The sequence below is a fragment of the Mustela nivalis genome, assembly GCF_964662115.1.
Source record: "Mustela nivalis genome assembly, chromosome: 10".
Taxonomy (NCBI): Eukaryota; Metazoa; Chordata; class Mammalia; order Carnivora; family Mustelidae; genus Mustela; species Mustela nivalis.
Genome location: NC_139029.1, coordinates 40,315,336 through 40,336,535, shown reverse-complemented (window position 1 = coordinate 40,336,535; position 21,200 = coordinate 40,315,336). Strand labels below are relative to the sequence as shown.

Here is a 21,200-nt window from a genome sequence, read left to right as displayed (position 1 = left end):
TCGGTTGCTTAACTGACTGAGCCACCCAAAGACCCCTGAAGTGGGAACATTTAAATCTACTTTGGAAGGTATGTGGTTGTTGCACCTGGGAAGACTCTACAGAGGAGAGAATCTCTGATTTGGGGAGAGAAGGGGGGGGTGGTTCGGGCCTTAAGAGCAGCAGTAAACAGGGACACAAATGTGCGACCTATTCAGAGATCATGAAGTTGGGTGGTATATGGGGGAGGAGAGGCATGATATGAGACTAGAATTAGATTGCACAGGGCCTTGAAGGTCAGGTTAAGGCAGGTTGCTCAAAATAAAAGGTCTGGGCTTTCTTTCCAGGGGTGCGTGTACGGAGGGGTCTCCTGAGGTGATCAGGGGTATGAGAAACCATATGAAAATGTGGCATAAAACTTGAAATGTCAATTTTACCAAAAGGCTTGGGGAGAAAACAATCTTGTGTTTTCCTGTGAAAGATATATTACTATGGAATTGAATGTGAAATCACATGAATTTTAAAAGTAAAATTGGGACTTCAAGGACTTTCCAGTTGCAGTAAGCTGCTCCCCAATAAGGAAGGGTTGGAAGTGCTCCACTCTCCGATGCCTTTAAGGATAGGTTAGTGGCAGAATTATTGGGGAAGCATTGCTATAGGTGATGGGAAACCATGGGCTGAGTCCTACTGAGGACTCTAGAATAGGGCTGGCTAGGAATCAAAGATGAACAGAATCTGACTGTCTTTGGAGAGTTTTCAGTCTAGGCTTTATGTAACTGATGATTCTGTGAAAGAGCACAAAGCAAAAATCAGGCCAAGCTTCTTCCCTCCATTTCCTTCACACGTTCCCCTTGTATCACATGCATTCTTTTATTTATAAAAGTATTTATCATACTACTCTCTCACTTCCTGTGTGGCCCTGGACAAGTTACTTCTCTGTAGCCCAGTTTCCTCATCTGCAGAATGGGAATAATAATACATACCCCACAGCATCACAATGAGGGTCATAGTGAGAATTAAATGAGACTTTGTATAAAAATCTTAGAATAGAATCCGGAACAAAGTTCAACACTGTTTGTGCATTCGCTATTATAACAGAATTATTACTAAAACCTCTGTAGCTCCAGTGTTCCAGTCATCACCTCCCACAGGTTCATTTCTTAAGTCATTCAGGTGGGGTGGGGGGGGCGAGGAGTTGGGGGAGTATGTCTGGGAGGAACCTACAGATGAACCAGACTTCTCATTTCACTACAACAGACTTAAGAATATTGGTCTGTGCAGCTATACTTGACATAGTAGATGCTCAGAATGCTTGCTGAATGAAAAAACAAATGTCTTCCTACTAAACTGCAAACTCTTTAAAGGCAGGGACCATAGTTGTCCGTTGTATTCCTGGAACTAAGCACTTGGTGAGGCACACAATAGGCACTTGGAGACTACCGAACAAACGAATGAATGAAGAAATAAATAACTGCAGGCAGAAAATCATGAAGGGCACAAAGCTGGAGCACAAAAACGCTGCAGAAAGGCTGTCACCGGTTTTAGGAAAGGAATGAGCATAGCAAGGTTTTTACCAGCTTCGACAGCTTCAGGATTTAGGTTCGCGGTGCTCCCCCTTCCGGAATACCCGGTGAGCACGCAGCCCTCCGCGGCACGCCCCTCCCGGGCCCCGCCCCTCCGCTGCTCACGTGACAGCGGGGCGGGCGTGCTGAGCCGCGGGCTAACCTTGGCTGGGCGAGCAGGGGCCATGGCGGGTGTGGTGGATTTCCAGGACGAGGAACAGGTGAAGTCCTTCCTGGAGAACATGGAGGTGGAGTGCAACTACCAGTGCTACCGCGAGAAGGACCCGGACGGTGAGCGCTGCCAGCGCAGCCTGGGAACACGTGGGACGCATGGGGGAGGGGTGCGGGCCGCACGGGTCACGAGCGACCGCTGAAGGAGGTCTGGAAGGGGTCTCCGGCCGGGACTCGTGGGGACGCGGTGGGACACTGAAGACCTTGTGTATGTTAGGGAGGAAAGGGTTGGGTTCCTCGAGGACTTGCTGTCCTCACAGCGGGGGGAATCCTCGGCGGGACCGAGCCTGGAAGCGGGGTGGGGGGGCGGGATACGAGGAGGTGTGCTTGGGTGTTGGGGGTGGAGGGGTGGGAGTACATCAGTGAAGACATAAAATTCCCTGTTCTTCTGGAGCTTACATTCTAGTGGGGGGAGTTGGATAATAAACGTAAAGAAATAAATGAAATAGTGTGTTGGAAAGTGTAATGGCAAAAAGGATTAACAGGTATAGGGAGTTGAGGGCAATTTTGAGTTAAGTGGTCAGACGGAGTCATTGAGAAAGTGGCATTTGAACAAAGCCTTGAGGAAGCTCAGGGAGATCTATGGTAGGTGAAAAGGCCGAGGCATGAATGTGTCCCTCGTGTTCTGAGACGTTGAGTTGACTTGAGTGTGTCAGTGGATGATGGTGTCCAAAGCAGCCAGTACCTTTGGGTGGTTTTCTTCTTCCTTCTTTACAAAGAAAAAAAAAAAAAAAAAAAAAAAAAAGACACCCAACCTTCTTATAGCTTGCAGTCAGGTTTCCATAATGTGATATAACTATTTCTAGCAGCTAACCAACTAACCAGAGTTGCTGTGCTGTTTAATGGCTTAACAAGAACCCAAGGTGGTTCTTTGAGGGCTTGCCTGCATCCTAAGAAAAGTTGGAGTCACTGAGGAGCAGGATAGTTGGGGAAGACTTCTAGGGGGAGGTCAGGAGGAGCAGGCAAGTGTTCATTAAATGGAGGACAATGTGGGAGAAGAGAATGCTGTCTTTTGGAAGATTGAAGTGAGGCTGTAGTTAGATGGAAGAGGGAGTTTGGGCCACAGTGTGTCAGGCCTTGAATGCCAGGGTAAAGCATACTTATTCTGTAGTAAGTGGAAAGCCATACATGTTTTTGAGGAGAGAGTTCATGGTTGTGGACGCTGAAGAGTATACTGAGAGGTGGAGTGGGGGAGGGTGGGCGTGAAAGGACTGAGGTACTTCAGGAGAGCCTGAGAGGAGGGTATCGTTACTATAGCTACTGTCATTTGAAGTCATCATGATCTCTCACCAGTATTACTAAAATAGCCGCCTAACCTGGCTCCTGTTTGCATGCTGACTCCCTTAAAATCTGTTTTCAACCCTCAAACTGGTAGTTAAGTTTTCATTTTGTTCTATTAAATGCTATCTTCTTAGGTTTTTTTTTTAGTAATTTTTAAAATTAACATATAATGTATTATTTGCCCCAGGGATACAGATCTGTGAATCGTCAGGCTTACACACTTCACAGCACTCACCGTAGCACATAACCTCCCCAATATCCATAACTCAATCTTCTTAGATTTTTAAGTAACAAAATAACACGTTTGTTAGCAGTGCTGGAGTGTACTCCCTCATGCATTTTGTTCTTCCATGTTCATCCGGGCATGTACAAACATATACACTGGAGTAACCTTTTAAAAATGAAGATTGGGGCTGCTTGAATGGCTTAATTGGTTAAGTGTTAGCCTTCTGTTGAGATCATGATCCCAGGGTCCTGGGATTGGATCAAGCTTTCAGTCTGCCTCCCTGCTGCTTCTCCCTCTCCCTCTTCCTCTGCCACTCCCCCCTGCTTGTGTTTTCTCCCGCTCGCTTGCTTTCTATCAAATAAATAAAGTCTTAATAAATAAAATTAAAATGTAAATTGAATCATATCACTGCCCTTCTTAACCCTTCAGTGGTTTGCCACGGACCTGGAATAAAATCCTAAGTCCTTCCTGTGTTCCACAATGCCCTGTGATCTGGTCCCTGCCATTTTCTTCTCATTTCCTACCCTTTTCCTCCTCGATCCACCTACATTATACCTTATTTGTACTAACTTATTCCCTCTCTAGGGTCTTTTAGTCTATAGTTTCTTATACCTGGGATCTTCTGCTCTCTTCCATTTCATTGTCTCTAAATAGCTAGTTCTTTCTTGTTATTCACATTTCAGGTTGGATATCACAGTCCTTACTAGGCCCTCCCTGACTGCCCGGTTTGTGGTAACTATTCCCCCAGCGTGCACAACAAACTGTCTTATCCTGTTTTATTTCAATCATAAAACATTTACTACTGTTTAAATGCATTTTAAAAAAATAAATGCATCTTGCTCACCTATTTACTTATTTTTTTCCTCTCCTCTAGAATGTAATTTTTAAGAGGGCAAGTGACTATATTCCCAGCATCTAGAACAGTGTTTGGTACATGGTTGGACACAGTGCACAAATATTTGTTGAATGAAGATGACTGAGGGGCGCCTGGATGGCTCGGTTGTTAAGTGTCTGCCTTCGGCTCAGGTCATGATCCCAGCATCCTGGGATCAAGCCCCACATCTGGCTCCCTGCTCAGCGGCAAGTCTGCTTTCCCTCTCCCACTCTCCCTGCTCATGTTCCTGTTCTCACTGTATCTGTCTCACTGTCAAATAAATAAATAAATAAATAAAAATCTTAAAAAAAAAAAAAGAAAGAAAATTAATAAGATGAGTGTCATTTGGGATGAAGAAAGAGGGCCAAAGACAGAGGGTAGAGATGTTAAGAAGAGGCTCACTGGGACCAGAGACTGCCAAAGAGAGCATCCATTTCCAACTCCTTCAATAGCTACTATTTCTACTCTGTCTTTGGGCTTCTCATTCCCAGCCTAGCTGAGGTGTATAGTCCTGGAAGCACCCCTTTCTTGCTACTACAGAGACAACCCATGGACCCTTTTGGTTTCCAGTGTTTTATTGTTGAACTTCCTGGGAAGTTCCAAAGGTGGCAAAGTTTCAATCATGGAAGTCAGTGAGTCTTTGCCTCTGGGTGACAGGGAGCAGAATGGCTGGTGAGTGGTGGAGCCAGGGCACTGGCCATGGTCTCTCCAGCCTGTACATTGCTCAGTCCCCAGCTAAGGGCAGATGATGCCATTTGTAGACATGGCTGAACACCACCTGCAGTCTTTTTTTTTTTTTTTAAGATTTTATTTGTTTATTTGACAGACAGAGATCATAAGTAGGCAGAGAGGCAGGCAGAGAGCCTGATGTGGGGCTCAATCCCAAGACCCTGGGATCATGACCGGAGCCAAAGGCAGAGGCTTTAAACCACTGAGCCACCCAGGCGCCTGCCACCTGCAATCTTTGTGGTGAGGTCACCTTGCCACACTTCAGGAGGACAGAACCTGGTCCTAAATAAAAGACGTTTTGGCTGCCGCACCTCAGCCTTCCCCACTGCTGTGCAGCAGCCCCAAACATGAAGAACAGCTCTTGTGTTTTCCTCACAGGATGCTATCGGCTGGTGGACTATTTGGAAGGGATCCAGAAGAATTTTGAGGAGGCTGCCAAGGTGTTGAAGTTCAACTGTGAAGAGAACCAACACAGCGATAGCTGCTACAAACTGGGGGCCTATTATGTGACTGGGAAAGGTGAGGCACCTGCTTTCTTTGGTGACTGTTACTGATAGTAATGCTGATCTCACATGCTGAGCCTCATGCGGGGTCCTCTTCACAGAAGGGTCCTCACAGGCCTTGGGGAAGCACATTGTAGGAAGATTTGGTGAGAGTTCAGCAGAGGGATGTGGGAAAAACATAGCCTCCTTTCAAGTTAGGCAGATATTGGGGAATGCTTTTAGCAAGTAGTGGGACCTTGAGCCAGTCACTTCAACTCTACCTCAATTCTATCACCTGTAAAATGGAGAAAAATAGTATTTGCTTCATAGGGTTGATGTGAGGATTAAATAAGATGATACAGGTAAAGGCATCAGCATGTGCCTGGCACAGAGCAAGGGACCAATAATTAATTCTCTGCCATCTTATCTTTTCGCCGCATGCCCTAATTATAGTTATCACTGGAATAGTGAATACTGTTTAATCTATCACTAAATAAGAAATTATTCTGGGGGGCCTGGGTGGTTCAGTGGTTGGGCATATGCCTTTGGCTCAGGTCATGATCCCAGGGTCCTGGGGTTGAGCCCCGTATCAGGCTTCCTGCTCAGCAGAAAGCCTGCTTCTCCCTCTCCCACTCCCCCTGCTTGTGTTCCCTCTCTCGCTGTGTCTCTCTCTATCAAATAAATAATAAATAAAATTTAAAAAAAAATAAATAAGTTATTCCAACAAACTTACTATTTCACATAGTTGCTCAGGTCAGAAATTTGGGATTGGCTTAGCAGTATGCCTCAGGGTCTCTGATGAGGTTGCAGTTAATTTTTTTTTTTTAAGATTTTATTTATTTATCGGGGGGTGGGGGTGGAGAGCAAGCACAGGCAGAATGACAGGCAGAGGTAGAGGGAGAAGCAGGCTCCCTGCCGAGCAAGGAGCCCGATGTGGGACTCGATCCCAGGACGCTGGGATCATGACCTGAGCCGAAGGCAGCTGCTTAACCAACTGAGCCACCCAGGCGTCCCAAGGTTGCAGTTAAGATGTTAACCAGGGAACAAGGGCTGTAGTCATTTGAAGGCTTGGCTAGAGCTGGAGTTTCCAATTCTAAGATTGTTGGCTTGTTAGGAAAGGTCTTTCCAGCTGTTATCAGGAGACCTCAGTTCCTCATGACGGGGATCGCTCTATGGGCTGCTTGTGTGTCATTATGGCATGACATCTGGTTTCTTCCATAGTGAGTTATCCAAAAGAGAGCATGATGGAATCCATGGCGTCCTTTATGACCTACCCTTAGAAGTCCTATGTTTTTCATTTCTATCACATTCTGTTCATTAGAAGTGAGTCAGTAAGTCCAGCCCACGTAAATAGAGAACTAACATCCTACTTCTTGAAGGAAGGACTATCAAAGAATTTATGGGCATATTTTATTTTACTTTTTATCTTCTTATTATTTTTCATGGGCATATTTTAAAAACATCACAAAGGGGTACCTGGGAGGCTCAGTCAGTTAAGTGTCTGCCTTTGGCTCAGGTCAGGATCCCAGGGTACTGGGATCACCCTCTGTTGGGCTCCCTGCTCAGCAGGGCATCTGCTCCTCCCCTCCTTCTGCCCCCACAACCCTCATGTGTGCTCACTCTCTCTCTCTCAAATAAATAAATCTTTTAAAAAATAAAAATCTTTAAAAACAAATTAATGTGAAAAAATATCCCAGTATTATTTATCGACAAAATTTTATTTTTATTAACTTACAATTTACAATTAATACATTACTGCATTATTTTTTTTTTAAGATTTTATTTATTTATTTGACAGACAGAGATCACAAGTAGGCAGAGAGGCATTCAGAGAGAGGAGGAAGCAGGCTCCCTGATGCGGGGCTCGATCCCGGGACCCTGGGATCATGACCTCCTGAGCCGAAAGCAGAGGCTTTAACCCACTGAGCCACCCAGGCGCCCCACATTAGTGCATTATATTAATGATTTAAAAAAAATCTAGTGCCAACAGTGGCAGCTTAGTTGAATGTTATCTCCATTGTATGGAATGCTATTTAGCCCATGAAAAAGTAATGTTTCTAGAGGATTTTGTTGATGTGGTAAAAAGCTTATGAAATTTTATACACACACACATACACACACGAGAGATACATATGTACATATATATGTATATATATAAAGTATATATGTGTATATACGTATGTATATACATATGTGCATATATATGTACATATGTATCTCTCTCTCTCTCCAGTGAAGAAAGCCAAATACAAATTTGTATGTGGTGTGAACTCACCTATATGATACAGCATGCAAAACCAAAAATGTTCCTAGTTACTTAGTCTCTGGATTTGTGCCTTGGTAAAGTTTTGGGTTCTTTTTGTTTGAATACTTTTATTTTTTTTTTTAAAGTAATCTCCACTCCCAGTTTGGGGCTGAAACTCATGACCCTGAGATCAAGTCGCGTGCTCTGCTGCCTGAACCAGCCAGGCCTCCCTCCCACTTTTTTTGAAGTATTGTTTATACCATATTTTATTATAGTTTTCACAAGAACTTGAATTCCTTATTGAAATAGGGAAAACAAAAGTGGCTCTGAAATTGTTTTTCTTTTTTTTTTTTTTTTAAAGATTTTATTTATTTATTTATTTGACAGAGAGAAATCACAAGTAGATGGAGAGGCAGACAGAGAGAGACAGAGGGAAGCAGGCTCCCCGCTGAGCAGAGAGCCCGACGCAGGACTCGATCCCAGCACCCTGAGATCATGACCTGAGCCGAAGGCAGCGGCTCAAACCACTGAGCCACCCAGGCGCCCCTGAAATTGTTTTTCTTATTAGACAAATTCTTTTTTTTTTTTTTTTTTAAGATTTTATTTATTTATTTGACAGAGAGAAATCACAAGTAGATGGAGAGGCAGCAGAGAGAGAGAGAGGGAAGCAGGCTCTCTGCTGAGCAGAGAGCCCGATGCGGGACTCGATCCCAGGACTCTGAGATCATGACCTGAGCCGAAGGCAGCGGCTTAACCCACTGAGCCACCCAGGCGCCCTAGACAAATTCTTTTACCAAGGATTGGTTGGGGCAAGGGAAAGAGCAGGAGGCCAAAGAACCCACTTTTATTTATTTATTTATTTATTAAAGATTTTATTTATTTATTTTACAGAGGTCACAAGTAGTCAGAGAGGCAGGCGGGGTTGCGGGGGAAGTAGGCTCCCTGCTGAGCAGAGAGCCCGGATGCAGGGCTCCATTCCAGGACCCTGGGATCATGACCTGAGCCGAAGGCAGAGGCTTAACCACTGAGCCACCCAGGTGCCCCACAAAGAACCCACTTTTAGATAGTGCAACATCAAGCAAGACATTTTCCTTCCCTGAGCCACAAATTCTTTGTTGACAAAATTAGAGTAATGTGGTCCACTCATACTTTCTTCATAGGATTTTTCTGAACATCAAATGAGAACAGATGTGACTGTTTTCTTAAATTATAAAATATTCTTGGGGCACTTGAGTGGCTTAGTTGGTTAAGCATCTCACTTTGGCTAAAGTCATGATCTCGGGGTTGGGCTCTGTGCTTGTTGAGGAGTTTGCTTCAACAACTTCTCTCTGCCCCTCCCCTGTGGTTGTGCTCTCTTCTCTCTCTCAAAAAATAAATAAATAAATAAAATCTTTAAAAAAATATTACAAAACATCCTATTGGTGTGAACAGGTCTGACTGTATTGGTTGGTGCAGAACTTACTTTGGATTATGTACTTAGAGTATATATAATCCCAGGAATGCTTTGGCCAGGTGTTTTCAGATGTGAACTAAACTTTGAACTATTTTTGTGAAGCAGTCTAAATGTCCTATGCAAAGAAGTAGAAGTTAACTCTGACACACACCTCTCTGAGGAAATATTACGCAGCTACTAAAACAGATACTAAGAAGTGTTTCTAATGGGGAGTGAAGAAGGCTCATGACTACAGCATGTGAAAACAAGACCAAATTGGAGCACCTGCCTGACTCAGTTAGTAGAGCATGGGATGCTCGATCTTGGGGTCATGTTGAGTGTAGAGATTACTTAAAACAAAAAAGCAAGACCAAACTGCATAGCACTAAGAGGAAATTCACCAAAAATGAAGTAGTGATGGTCTCTAGGTAGTGGTAACAATAGATGATTTTTGTTTCCCTTCTGTTTAAGAGTCCTTGATTTGGGGGCATCTGGTGGCTCAGTTGGTTGTGTATCTGACTCTTGGTTTCAGCTCAGGTCATGAGCTTAGGGTTGTGGGATCAAGCCCTGTGTGGGATCAAGCCCCTGTGGCTAAGAGCCATAGGAACTTTTGTCAATGGACCAGATGAACGACTAACTGCTTGGGATTCTCTCTCTCTCCCCCTCTGCGCTGCTCCCGGCTGTGCACACACGCGCTCTCTTTCTCTCTCTTAAAGAAAAAAAAAAGTTCTCAATTTGCTCTTCTAAAAAGTAAAATTACTTTACAGGAAGAGATGAAGGCTCAGATAAATTGATGATAATGCAGATAGTCTTCACTCTAGACCATTCTTGTATGCTTCAGACTACATGTAGCTAATGTAGACATTCCTACTTGGAGTTCTCTTAGGCATCCCAAACTGATCAAACCAAATATGGATTTTTTTTTTGTAATATTATTTATTTATTTGTCAGAGAGAGAGAGAGAGAGAGAGATCACAAGTAGGCCAATAAGCAGGCAGAAGCAGAGGGAGAAGCAGGTTCCCTGACGAGCAAGGAGCCCGATGCGGGACTCGATCCCAGGACGCCGGGATCATGACCTGAGCCGAAGGCAGCCGCTTAACCAACTGAGCCACCCAGGCGTCCCCAAATATGGAATTCTTAATTGTTTTTCTTCTCCCCCCAATTTATTATGCCCCTGTTATCTTCCAAGAGATACCTTTGACAAGTGGTGTCTCTCTCTGCATAGTAGCTCATGGCCAGTTTATCTCCAAAATATGTCTTAAATCTGTTCTGGCTTTCTCCCTCTCCTTTCATTCTTATCCAAGCCACTGTCCTCTCCTGCTGGGATTACAGTTAGGAGATTAATGCAAGTCCCTAAACATCTTTCCATAAGGCAACTAAAATGAACTTTTAAGAATATAAACCATGGGGACGCCTGGGTGACTCAGTAGGTTAAGCCTTTGTCTTCAGCTCAGGTTGTGATCCCAGGGTGCTGGGATCAAGCCCCGCATCAGGCTCTCCGTTCAACAGGGAGCCTGCTTCCCCCTCTCTATCCACCTGCTTCTCTGCCTACTTGTGATCTCTGTCTCTGTCAAATAAATAAATAAAATCTTTAAATTAAAAAAATAAATAAAAAATAAATAAAATCTTTAAATTAAAAAAATAAATAAAATAAAAGAACATAAACCTTGGACACTTCTTTGGGCTGAGCTATGGTGGATGTGTTTGAGGGCAGCTGACCCAGCCTATACTTTCTGTGGAAGCCTGAGCTGGCCTTTTTCCCTTTGTGTCAAACCAGGTCTGCCAAAGACAGTGCAATTCACCTGCTGCCCACCTTAACAGATTCAAGAACAAGGGGAAAGATGGTATAAAGGAAAGCTAAGAAGGAAGACTAGATGCTGAAAAGGAGAAATGTAAGCTCATTTCTTGATAATGCTACTTCTGCACTGCAGGAGAACCACAACAACCAGGGCAGTGTAATTTGATCTGTTGATAACATGGTCAAAGGCATAAATAGCAACAATTTGGAAAGCCACCTCCAGGCCACTCAAGCTGCTAAGAAACTGCTTTCTGTGGAAGAGCAGCCCACATAGACAGTATAAGCTGGGCTGGTTTGATTCCAAAATTTGTGTCCTTTTTGGGCAGAAATGCTTGTAGTCCCATTCAGTTGAATCTGCTTGCACCCTCACTAACACTGCTTCTGGAATATCAGAACAGACAAGGCTGTGGTAGAGAGGGGTGCTATCCCAGCATTCATTTCTCCATTGACATCTTCCCATGCTCACATCAGTGAATAAGCTGTATGAGCTCTAGGAAACATTACACGAAATAGTTCAGTTTTTCTGAGACTTGATTATCAAATATGGTGCGCATTTGATCCTCTGTTGGTCCTTCTTGCAGTTCCTGATATGTCATTTCTGTCGTATGGTTACTTAAATATTATCTGGATACTTTCAAATTTTTGTTGCAAAAAGATCCTACACTCCTATAGGTACTATTGAGCAAATTCTTCCCACTTTAGTTCATCTCCTGCACTGCAGTGATCTGGAAGTCTTAGCATAGAGGGGTTTCTTGTCCTTAGCATATACTTGCTGGTTCATTTCTTACCATATTGATGGTACAAATGAACAGACTGAAAGGTTATGAAAAGAGAAGTTGTGCCTCAACTTAAACTTCTCCTGAATTGCTAATTGTGACTGCTGTGCTAAGAACCATAGGAATATTGTCACTGGGACAGATGAACAGACTCAAGTTGTAATAGATGTGGGAGCACTTGCCATCTTTCCCAGCCTGTAATGAGCCCCAAAACTAAAACTCAGAAGGAAGCAATGTAGAAAAATGTAAAACATGACATCTGGCTACCAGGACCAGGCACAGGAAGTTGTGAATCAAGGATTAGTCCCATTTCTCATTGGCATTCTAAGGAAGACTTTAAGACACAAAAGGAAGGGGAGCCTGGGGGGCTCAGTTGATTGAGCATCTGACTCTTGATTTCGTTTCAGGTCATGAGATCGAGCCCTACGTGGGGCTCTGCACTTAGCCTGGAATTCGCTTGGGATTTTCTCCCTCTCCCCCCCACCCAATAAAATAAATAAAATCTTAAAAAAAAAAAAAAAGACAAAAGGAAACTGTACTGGCTGTGACCAACCATATAACTGGTGGACCAGTTGAGTAGGTTGTGAACCTTGTTCATTGCGGCATACTACCATTGATAAACCTCTTAACTGTGGAAGATACTGTGGTTGTTCTGAACACCATTTTAGAGATTTTTTAGACTGCGAAGAAAACTAGGTGAAACTGAGAAATTTAGGGGGTGCCTGGGTAGCTAGTTGGTTAAGTATCTGCCTTCGTTCAGGTCATGATCCCAGGGTCCTAGGATTAAACCCCTGAATATCAGGGAGCATGCCTCTCCCTCTCCATCTGCCCTCCCCCAACCCAGCTCATGTTCTTTGTCTTTCTCTCTCTCAAATAAATAAAGTCTTAAAAAGAAAGAAAGAAAGGAGCTACACAAAGAGGTGCTCCAGAAATGCATAGAAGGGTCCTCTTGTCTTTGGCCTAATGTTAAGTTGCACATGCATAGAGGAAGATTGAGAGACCTTATAGTGGAAAGCTTCTGGGGAGCTGTGAACTGAGAGGAGATTCCATATGTTTCACGGTGATGGGAGTGGTTTGAATTTCAACCAGCCAGAGTAGAGAGTCATCGAACATCACATTCAACTAAGACTCCAAAATGACCATACCTTGGTAGTGTGATTATTCTAGATCTGCTCTAACAAAACTTAAAAACAAGTCCCAGGAGTGCCTGGGTGGCCCAGTTGGTTAAGCGACTGCCTTCCGCTCAGGTCATGATCTTAGGGTCCTGGGATCGAGCCCCACATCGGGCTCCTTGATGAGCAGGGAGCCTGCTTCTCCCTCTCCTTCCCGCTTGTGCTCTCTCTTGCTATCTCTCTCTCTCTCTCCCCTAAAAAAAAAAGAAGAAGAAGAAGAAAAAAAAAAAACATCCCAACGACGTTTTGGCTTGATTCACCAGTGAGTTAGCTGTCTGCCAGAACAAAATTCAACCATCTTCAAAGGAATACAACAAAATCCAGACTGAACAAGGTATCATCTACAGTGTTTTCAAGAAGTAAGAAATTGCTAAACAGAAAGAAAAGCAGCCCATAGACCTAGATGTGACAGAGATAATTGGAATTAACAGTTAATATTTTAAAACAGGTATGATGAGGGGCACCTGGGTGACTTAGTCAGTCGTACTAGCTCTTGGTTTTGGTTCAGGTTGTGATCTTGGGGTTATAGGATTGAGCCCTGTGTCAGGCTTCACACTCAGTATGGAGTTTGTTTGTCCCTTTCTGCTCCTCACCCTATGCACATGTACACATGTGTGCCTGCTCACTCGATCTCTCTCAAATAAGTAAGTAAATAAATATTTTTTTAAAAACCTGTTAAGGGGGGGCGCCTGGGTGGCTCAGTGGGTTAAGCCTCTGCCTTCGGCTCAGGTCATGATCCCAGGGTCCTGGGATCAAGCCCCACATCGGGCTCTCTGCTCAGTGGGGGCCTGCTTCCCTTCCTCTCTTTCTCTGCCTGCCTCTCTGCCTACTTGTGATCTCTTATCTGTCAAATAAATAAATAAAATCTTTAAAACAACAACAACCTGTTAAGGGGCGCCTGGGTGGCTCAGTCAGTTAAGCGTCTACCTTTGGCTCAGGTCATGATCCCAGGGATTGAGCCCCATGTCAGGATCCCTGTTCAGTGGGGAGTCTGCTTCTCTCTCTCTCCCTCTGCCATTCTCCCTGCTTGTATGTATGCACACATGCTCTCTCTGTCAAGTAAATACACTCTTTAAAAAAAAAAAAAATCCTGTAATTGAGAAACATAATATTTGAAATTGAAGTTTATTGGGCAGGCTGAACTGCAAAATAGACATTTCAGAAAGTAAATGTGAAAGATTGATGAACTTGAAGATAGGAATGTAGATATTATCTAAAATAAAGTGCTGAGGAAAAGAAAGAACAGAGTCTCAACCCATGGGGTTCAGTATTTATCATTCTAACGTATGTGTGTCAGAGCCCCAGAAAGAGAAGAGATTGGGAGAGGCAGAATATTTGAAGAAATAACAGCAGAAAAAATTTTAAATTTAATGAAAATTATCAGTCTACAGATCCATGAAGCTCAGTGAACTCAAGCAGGATAATCAGTGAAAATTACACTTAGAGGGGCTCCTGGGTAGCTTAGTGGGTTAAAGCTGCTGCCTTCAGCTCAGGTCATGATCCCAGGGACCTGGGATCGAGCCCCACATCGGGCTCTCTGCTCAGTGGGGGCCTGCTTCCCTTCCTCTCTCTTTCTGCCTGCCTCTCTGCCTACTTGTGATCTCTTATCTGTCAAATAAATAAAATCTTAAAAAAAAAAAAAAGAAAAGAAAAGAAAATTACACCTAGACACATCATAATCAATTTGGTGAAAACCAGAGATAAAGAGAAGATCTTAAAAGCAATCTGAGGAAGACACTGATGGGAACAGTGGTGGGAGCAACCCTTACCCTTTCTTCAGAAGCAGTGTAAGCCAGAAGACAAAAGAACATCTTTTAAGGGCTGAAAGAAAAAGCTGTCAGGTTTGAATTCTACTTTAGCAAAAACATCTTTTTTTTTTTTTTTTAAAGATTTATTTATTTGACAGAGAGAAATCACAAGTAGACAGAGAGGCAGCCAGAGAGAGAGAGAGAGGGAAGCAAGCTCCCTGCCGAGCAGAGAGCTCGATGCGGGACCCGATCCCAGGACCCTGAGATCATGACCTGAGCCGAAGGCAGCGGCTTAATCCACTGAGCCACCCAGGCGCCCCAGCAAAAACATCTTTAAAAACAAAGACAAAATAAATTCATTTTCAGATAGACAAAAGCTCCAGGAATGAGTCATTAGCAGAGCTACACTACAAGAAATGGTAAAGTTGTTTGGGTCAAAGGAAAATGGAAACAGATGGAAACTGGATCCATGCAAAAGAATAAACTACTCTAGAATATATGTGTAAATGTAAGACTTTTTCTTCATTTCTTAGTGTCTCCAAAAGACTGTTGAGAGCAAAAATAATAGCAGTGTTTGTGATACTTATATATAGAAGTAAAATAAAGTGTATATAGTAGTAAAACATGACAGCAATTAATACGAGGGATGGAAATGTTCAAGTGAATGAAAGTATATTGTAAGGTACTTATGTTATTTGTGAAGTGATACAATATTAATTCGTGGTAGATTGTGGTAAGTTAATGTTACATATTCACTAGCTAACTCACTGAAAAAGGAAGTATAACTAAAAAGCCAATGATGAGAATGACATGGACTTTTAGAAATACACAGTTTGGGACACCTGGCTGGCTCAGTTGGTGGAGTGTGCAACTCCTGATCTTTGGGATGTGGGTTTGAGCCCCATGTCATGTGGAGAGATTACTTAAGAAAAGAAATTAGGGGCACCTGGGTGGCTCAGTGGGTTAAGCTTCTACCCTCGGCTCAGGTCATGATCTCAGGGTTCTGGGATCCAGCCCCGAGTCGGGCTCTCTGATCAGCAGGGAGCCTGCTTCTTTCTGCCTCTCTGCCTACTTGTGATCTCTGTCTGTCAAATAAATAAATAAACAAAATCTTTAAAAAAAAAAAAGATTTCGTTTATTTATTTGACACAGAGAGATCACAAGTAGATAGAGAGGCAGGCAGAGAGAGAAAGGAGGAGGAAGCAGGCTCCCTGCCAAGCAGAGAGCCCGATGCGGGACTCGATCCCAGGACACTGAGATCACGACCTGAGCTGAAGGCAGAGGCTTAACCCACTAAGCTACCCAGGCGCCCAATAAATAAAAATCTTAAAAAAAAAAAAGAAAAAGAAAGAAAATAAAGGAATGCCTGGGTGGCTCAATGGGTTAAGCTTCTGCCTTTAGCTCGGGTCATGATCTCAGGGTCCTGGATTGAGCCCTGCGTTGGGCTTTCTGCTCAGCGTGGAGCTTGCTTCCCCCTCTCTGCCTGCCTCTCTGCCTACTTGTGATCTCTCTGTCAAATAAATAAATAAAATCTTAAAACACACACACAATTCAAAAGAATGCAAGAAAGGAGAAAAAGCAAAAAGCATTTGGGACGAATGGGAAAGAAGTAAGATTGTAGGCTTAAATCCAGCTATATCAGTAATTGCATTAAGTATAAGTAAACACTCCAGTAAAAGGTGTAGATTGTCAGGCTTTAAAAGCAAGACCTAGGAGCGCCTGGGTGGCTCATGGGTTAAAGCCTCTGCCTTCGGCTCAGTTCATGATCCCAGGGTCCTGGGATTGAGTCCCACATCTGTCTCCTTGCTCGGCAGGGATCCTGCTTCTCTTTCAGCCTCTGCCTGCTTGTGCTCGCGCTCGCGCTCGCTCTCTCTCTCTTTCTCTCCTCTCTGACAAATAAATCTTTAAAAAAAAAAAAAAAAAAAAAACAAGACCTAACTATATTCTATTATATATGAAGATAGCACACAGATACACTCTCAAAATTGAAAGAACTCAGGATATACAATCTCTGAGCTTTTCTGGAAAACTATTTGATAACCAATAAAGAGGTTAATCAAAAGAAGTGATTCAGGGGGCACCTGAGTCACTCAGTATTTTAAGCATCTGCCTTTGGCTCAAGTCTCCTGGGATCCAGCCAGGCATTGGGCTCCCTGCTGTTTCTTGCTCTCCTGCTTCCCCTTGCTTGTGTTTGTGCGCTCTTTCTCTCTCTTTCTCTCTCTCTCTCTGGCCTGCTCGCTCACTCTCTTTCTGTCAAATAAATAAAATCTTAAAAAAAAAAGAAAGAGAAAGAAGTAACTCAGGAATGGAGATGCTCTAATGAAAAGACCAGTGATTTAACAGAATCCATTTAGAATGACTATTGGGCTAATTAGTGTTACCACATAGAATGTAAATAATGTAGACTTTTAGGGCATAAAAACACAATGACACCTGGGTGACTTAGTCTGTTAAGTGTCTGTGTTCAGCTCAGGTCATGATCCCAGGATCCTAGAATCAAGCCCTGCACTGGGCTCCCTGCTCCCACTCCCCCAGCTTGTGTTCCCCCTCTTGCTGTGTCTCTCTCTGTCGAATAAATAAATAAAATCTTTAAAAAACAAAACATGCCATAATGTTTCCTGAGCACTTACTATGTGCTGGGTTCTTTGTAAAAACACATTTAAGCTTCTAAGTATGAAATGTAGATACTGTTATCCTTATACTCATCCTTACAGATGAGGAAAACAACTTGTCTAAGGTCACACAGCCAACAAGGAATGGATTGAGACTGGAGCTTAGGTGTGCTGCCTTCCTAAGTTGAAGTAATAGCAATGACAAAAAGTATTAGGTGGGGGAGGAAAGATGGGAGGAAATATGAGACCACCAGTGTCCTCATCTTCTATAGTTGTGAGGTAGTACTTCACAAAAACAATGACTGTAACCTTCTAATATTTTAGAGTCCTTTTATAACTCCAGGGGTCCCTTTAGGAAATTTCTCTGGTGAGAAAAATTCATTTGAAGTCAAGTAGTTACTTCAGTGTCACTCAGTTTGGTTTTCTAATAAATTCAAGTAAATCCAAAGTTAAATTTTTTATTTATAAATAACTTATGCAATCCTATTTTTCAAAGTACTTCTATTAGCTGTCCATTCAGTCAGCAGCATGTAATCTGAACACATACAACAAAGATAACTGGAATGGTGTTCTCTTAATGATAATGATAGTTATTTCTAGGAGGTGGATTTGGAGTGATTTCCTTAAAAAATGTTTAAAGATAGGATGTTTGTATTTTTTTGAGAATGGGTGATAGTGATATGGAGAACAAAGGCAAAAGGAAAAAAATTAAACTTCCTTGTAACTTATAGCCCATTTACAAGTACTTAAGACAAGCAGAGTGACCTTCCTCCAGGAACTCAACTGCCTCAATGTTAATACTTTGCTAAGGGCAAAAGGCAGCCTTAGCTTGACATTAGCCCGACCTCCAAGATCTTGTAAAAATCCCTCTGCAAACTTCCTTTATCTCTACTACCTCCCACCCCAAGACGTATGTCGGCAATTATCCTCCAAGCATGTGCCCCACTGGTACACATCTGAAGGGTCTCAGGACTAATGTTTTACCTAGATAGTAAATGACCTTTTTCTAAAACAGCTAGCCCCTCAAGGTCATGGAAACCTTGCTTCCAGATTCCTTAGAAACTTACACTATTCCTAACCCCCTCCCAACTTAGAAGGATAATCGGTCATTCCTCACAGCACCAGTGCAGCTCTTTCTGCCTATAGGTCCTGTCCCTGTGCTTTAATAAAACCACCTTTTTGCTCTGAAGAATTCTTGACCATTTGCTCCTGAGCCCCAACACTTCACATTAGTAGTACATGGGGATTTGAAGTTTTCCATGGAAAAACAACTAAAGAGAAAATGAAGCTCTGTCACCACTTTTGTTTAAAATCACTTGTTGGTGAGACGCCTGGGTGGCTCAGTTGGTTAAGCAGCTGCCTTCGGCTCAGGTCATGATCCCGGCATCCTGGGATCGAGTCCCACATCGGGCTCCTTGCTCAGCAGGGAGCCTGCTCCTCCCTCTGCCTCTGCATGCCATTCTGTCTGCCGATGCTCGCTCACTCTCCCTCTTTCTCTCTGATAAATAAATAAAATCTTAAAAAAAATAATAGTAAAATAAAAAAATAAAATCACTTGTTGGCAGTTTCCCATTGCTCCTAGGATAAGTACAGGATCCTGCGTGATCTGACCCTTCCTGTCTCTACAGCCTGTTTTCCCTAGTGATTCCTGGGTTCTAGCCATACGAGCTCCTTTTCTCTTTGTATCCTATTCCTGCTGCATGGACCAACCCTCACCCTGTATTTTTTTCCTTTTTTCAATTATATTACAGCTCAAAGGTCAATTCTTTGGGGAGGCTTTTTTGACCTTTCGCCTAAGACTAGGCCAGAGTCCTGCTACATTCTCATAATATCCTGTGCTTTTCTTCCGTATGTTTGTCACACTTAAAATCCTACATTTAGTTGTGTGGTTCTTAAATATCTGTTTCATTAGACTGTAAGATCCACAAGGCTAGGGACAGTGTTTATTGTCCAGAGCCTAGCACAGTAGTCAGCAAATATTATGTATTCATTATATATTGAAATTAATGAACATTGAACAAAGTGCTGATAAGATCCTATGTTCTTGCTGTAATCCCCATGAGGTAACTATTATTATAGTCCCCACTTTTCAGCTCCTCTCATAAGATACCACTTGAACAAAAGATTCCAAGGCTAAAAAAGCTGGAAGGTTTGTGCATCATACTAGGCCACCTTCCTTTTGTGCTGCCTTAGTTCAAAATATATGAACTTTATTCAGGAATTTTTTTTTTTTTAAGATTTATTTATTTATTTATTTGACAGAGATCGAAAGTAGGCAGAGAGCCAGGCAGAGAGAGAGGCAGAGAGAGAGGAGGAAGCCGGCTCCCTGTTGAGCAGAGAGCCTATGTGGAGCTCTATCCTGGGATCATGACCTGAGCTGAAGGCAGGGGCTTTAACCCACTGAGTCACCCAGGTGCCCCTCGGAATTATTCTCTTAACTAGGTTCTGCCCTAACTTGGGTTTATTTTTTTCTTCCCTCTCCCTTCTCCCAGGTGGACTGACCCAGGACCTGAAAGCTGCCTCCAGCTGCTTTCTGATGGCGTGTGAAAGGCCTGGAAAGAAGTCTGTGGAGGCATGTCACAACGTTGGTCTCCTGGCACATGATGGACAGGTCAATGAGGATGGTCAGCCTGACCTGGAGAAGGCTAGAGACTACTACACAAGGGCCTGTGAAGGCAGCTATGCCTCCAGCTGCTTCAATCTCAGTGCCATGTTCCTGCAGGGTGCCCCTGGCTTTCCCAAGGACATGGGCCTGGCATGTAAATATTCAATGAAAGCCTGTGACTTGGGCCACATCTGGGCCTGTGCCAATGCCAGCCGCATGTACAGGTTGGGGGATGGTGTAGATAAAGACGAGGCGAAGGCTGAGTTACTAAAAAATCGGGCCCGGCAGCTGCACAAAGAACAGCAGAAAAATGTCCAGCCTTTGACATTTGGGTAGTGTAGTCCATATTCCTAAGCAACAAACAGCTTGAGGCTGGCACCTCCTATGTCTTACATAGCCCTTAAGGTCTGCCTGCTGGAGCAGGAAGACTTGGGACTTACTGTCTGTAGCTCTGGTTACACAGACCCATTTCCCTAGAGTGTCACCTATTGGGTTGTAGCCTAACGTGTTTATTTCAGTCAGTGTTCTTTTTTTCTGTTGTGTTCTGTGAAGGCACGCACATAGGCAATTTTCGTTCTCAAAGTCTTAGAGCTCAGTGAAAAACAGCAAACTAGAGAGCCATAGAGATCGTGGGGGGTGGGGAGGGCAGACAAATAGCAGGAAGTTGGGAAAATCAGCAGCCACAGTGCCTGAAGGAATCAGATGTTGTTATTATTATTATTTTATTCTGGAGGGCTTGAAATTCAGTATCTTGATTTACATAATAGAGGGCTTAAAGAACTAAGAACAAGTCAAATAGTTATGACTGCCACCCTCTGACTTATGTAATCATTGGTGTGGGTTTCTTCTTTGCCTTTAGAGTCAGATCTTCAGTAAATTCATAGATAATAGGAGGGACATGCAACATAAAATAAAGGTTGTTATGTGTCAGCGTTGCCAAAGATGATGAAATACAAGCTTCTGTTGGTGGAGGATTTCACAGTTGACAGTTAGCATCCCCAGTCCACTCCTCTGGCATTGCTCACCATGCCTGTGTTCTATTCCAAGGCAACTTCAGCTCGGGATTTGTAAGCAAGGATTTTGTGACACATTTTAACCCATGGAACTTTACCTTTTTAACTGTCCTTGTGAATAAACTATTTTGATGGATTAGTAGTTTGTGTTACTAGTTTCTCTCCAGAGACTGAGTAAGGTAGAGATTATGTTCTGCATGGTGGTTGTGCTTTTTCTTTTCTAAACATTGGCTTTTTAAAAATTATCTTCCTAATTTGTCACTAGGGGGCGAGCTTGTCGTTTTCCTGCAATAATGGGTCTGATCTGTCACCACCTACTGTTTCTGGGCTTCCAGTGTTGCCGCCATCCTAGAAGGAAGGCTTGCTGTGCAGCTGGCTGAAGGTTTGTAAGCATAGCTTGCCAGCTTCTCCACTTGATAGAGGAGAGGGACTTTCCC

At 43.2% G+C, this 21,200-nt stretch overlaps 1 protein-coding gene across 1 annotated transcript; it reads left to right on the top strand.

Moving 5' to 3' along the window:
- The first annotated feature begins 1,655 nt into the window (after positions 1-1,655).
- On the top strand, positions 1,656-20,905 carry COA7 (cytochrome c oxidase assembly factor 7). Its single transcript, XM_082688465.1, has 3 exons — positions 1,656-1,830; positions 5,259-5,399; positions 19,638-20,905. The coding sequence occupies exons 1-3, from the start codon at positions 1,725-1,727 to the stop codon at positions 20,084-20,086; spliced, it is 696 nt and encodes a 231-aa protein (XP_082544591.1). The 5' UTR covers positions 1,656-1,724; the 3' UTR covers positions 20,087-20,905.
- Positions 20,906-21,200: the final 295 nt, after the last annotated feature.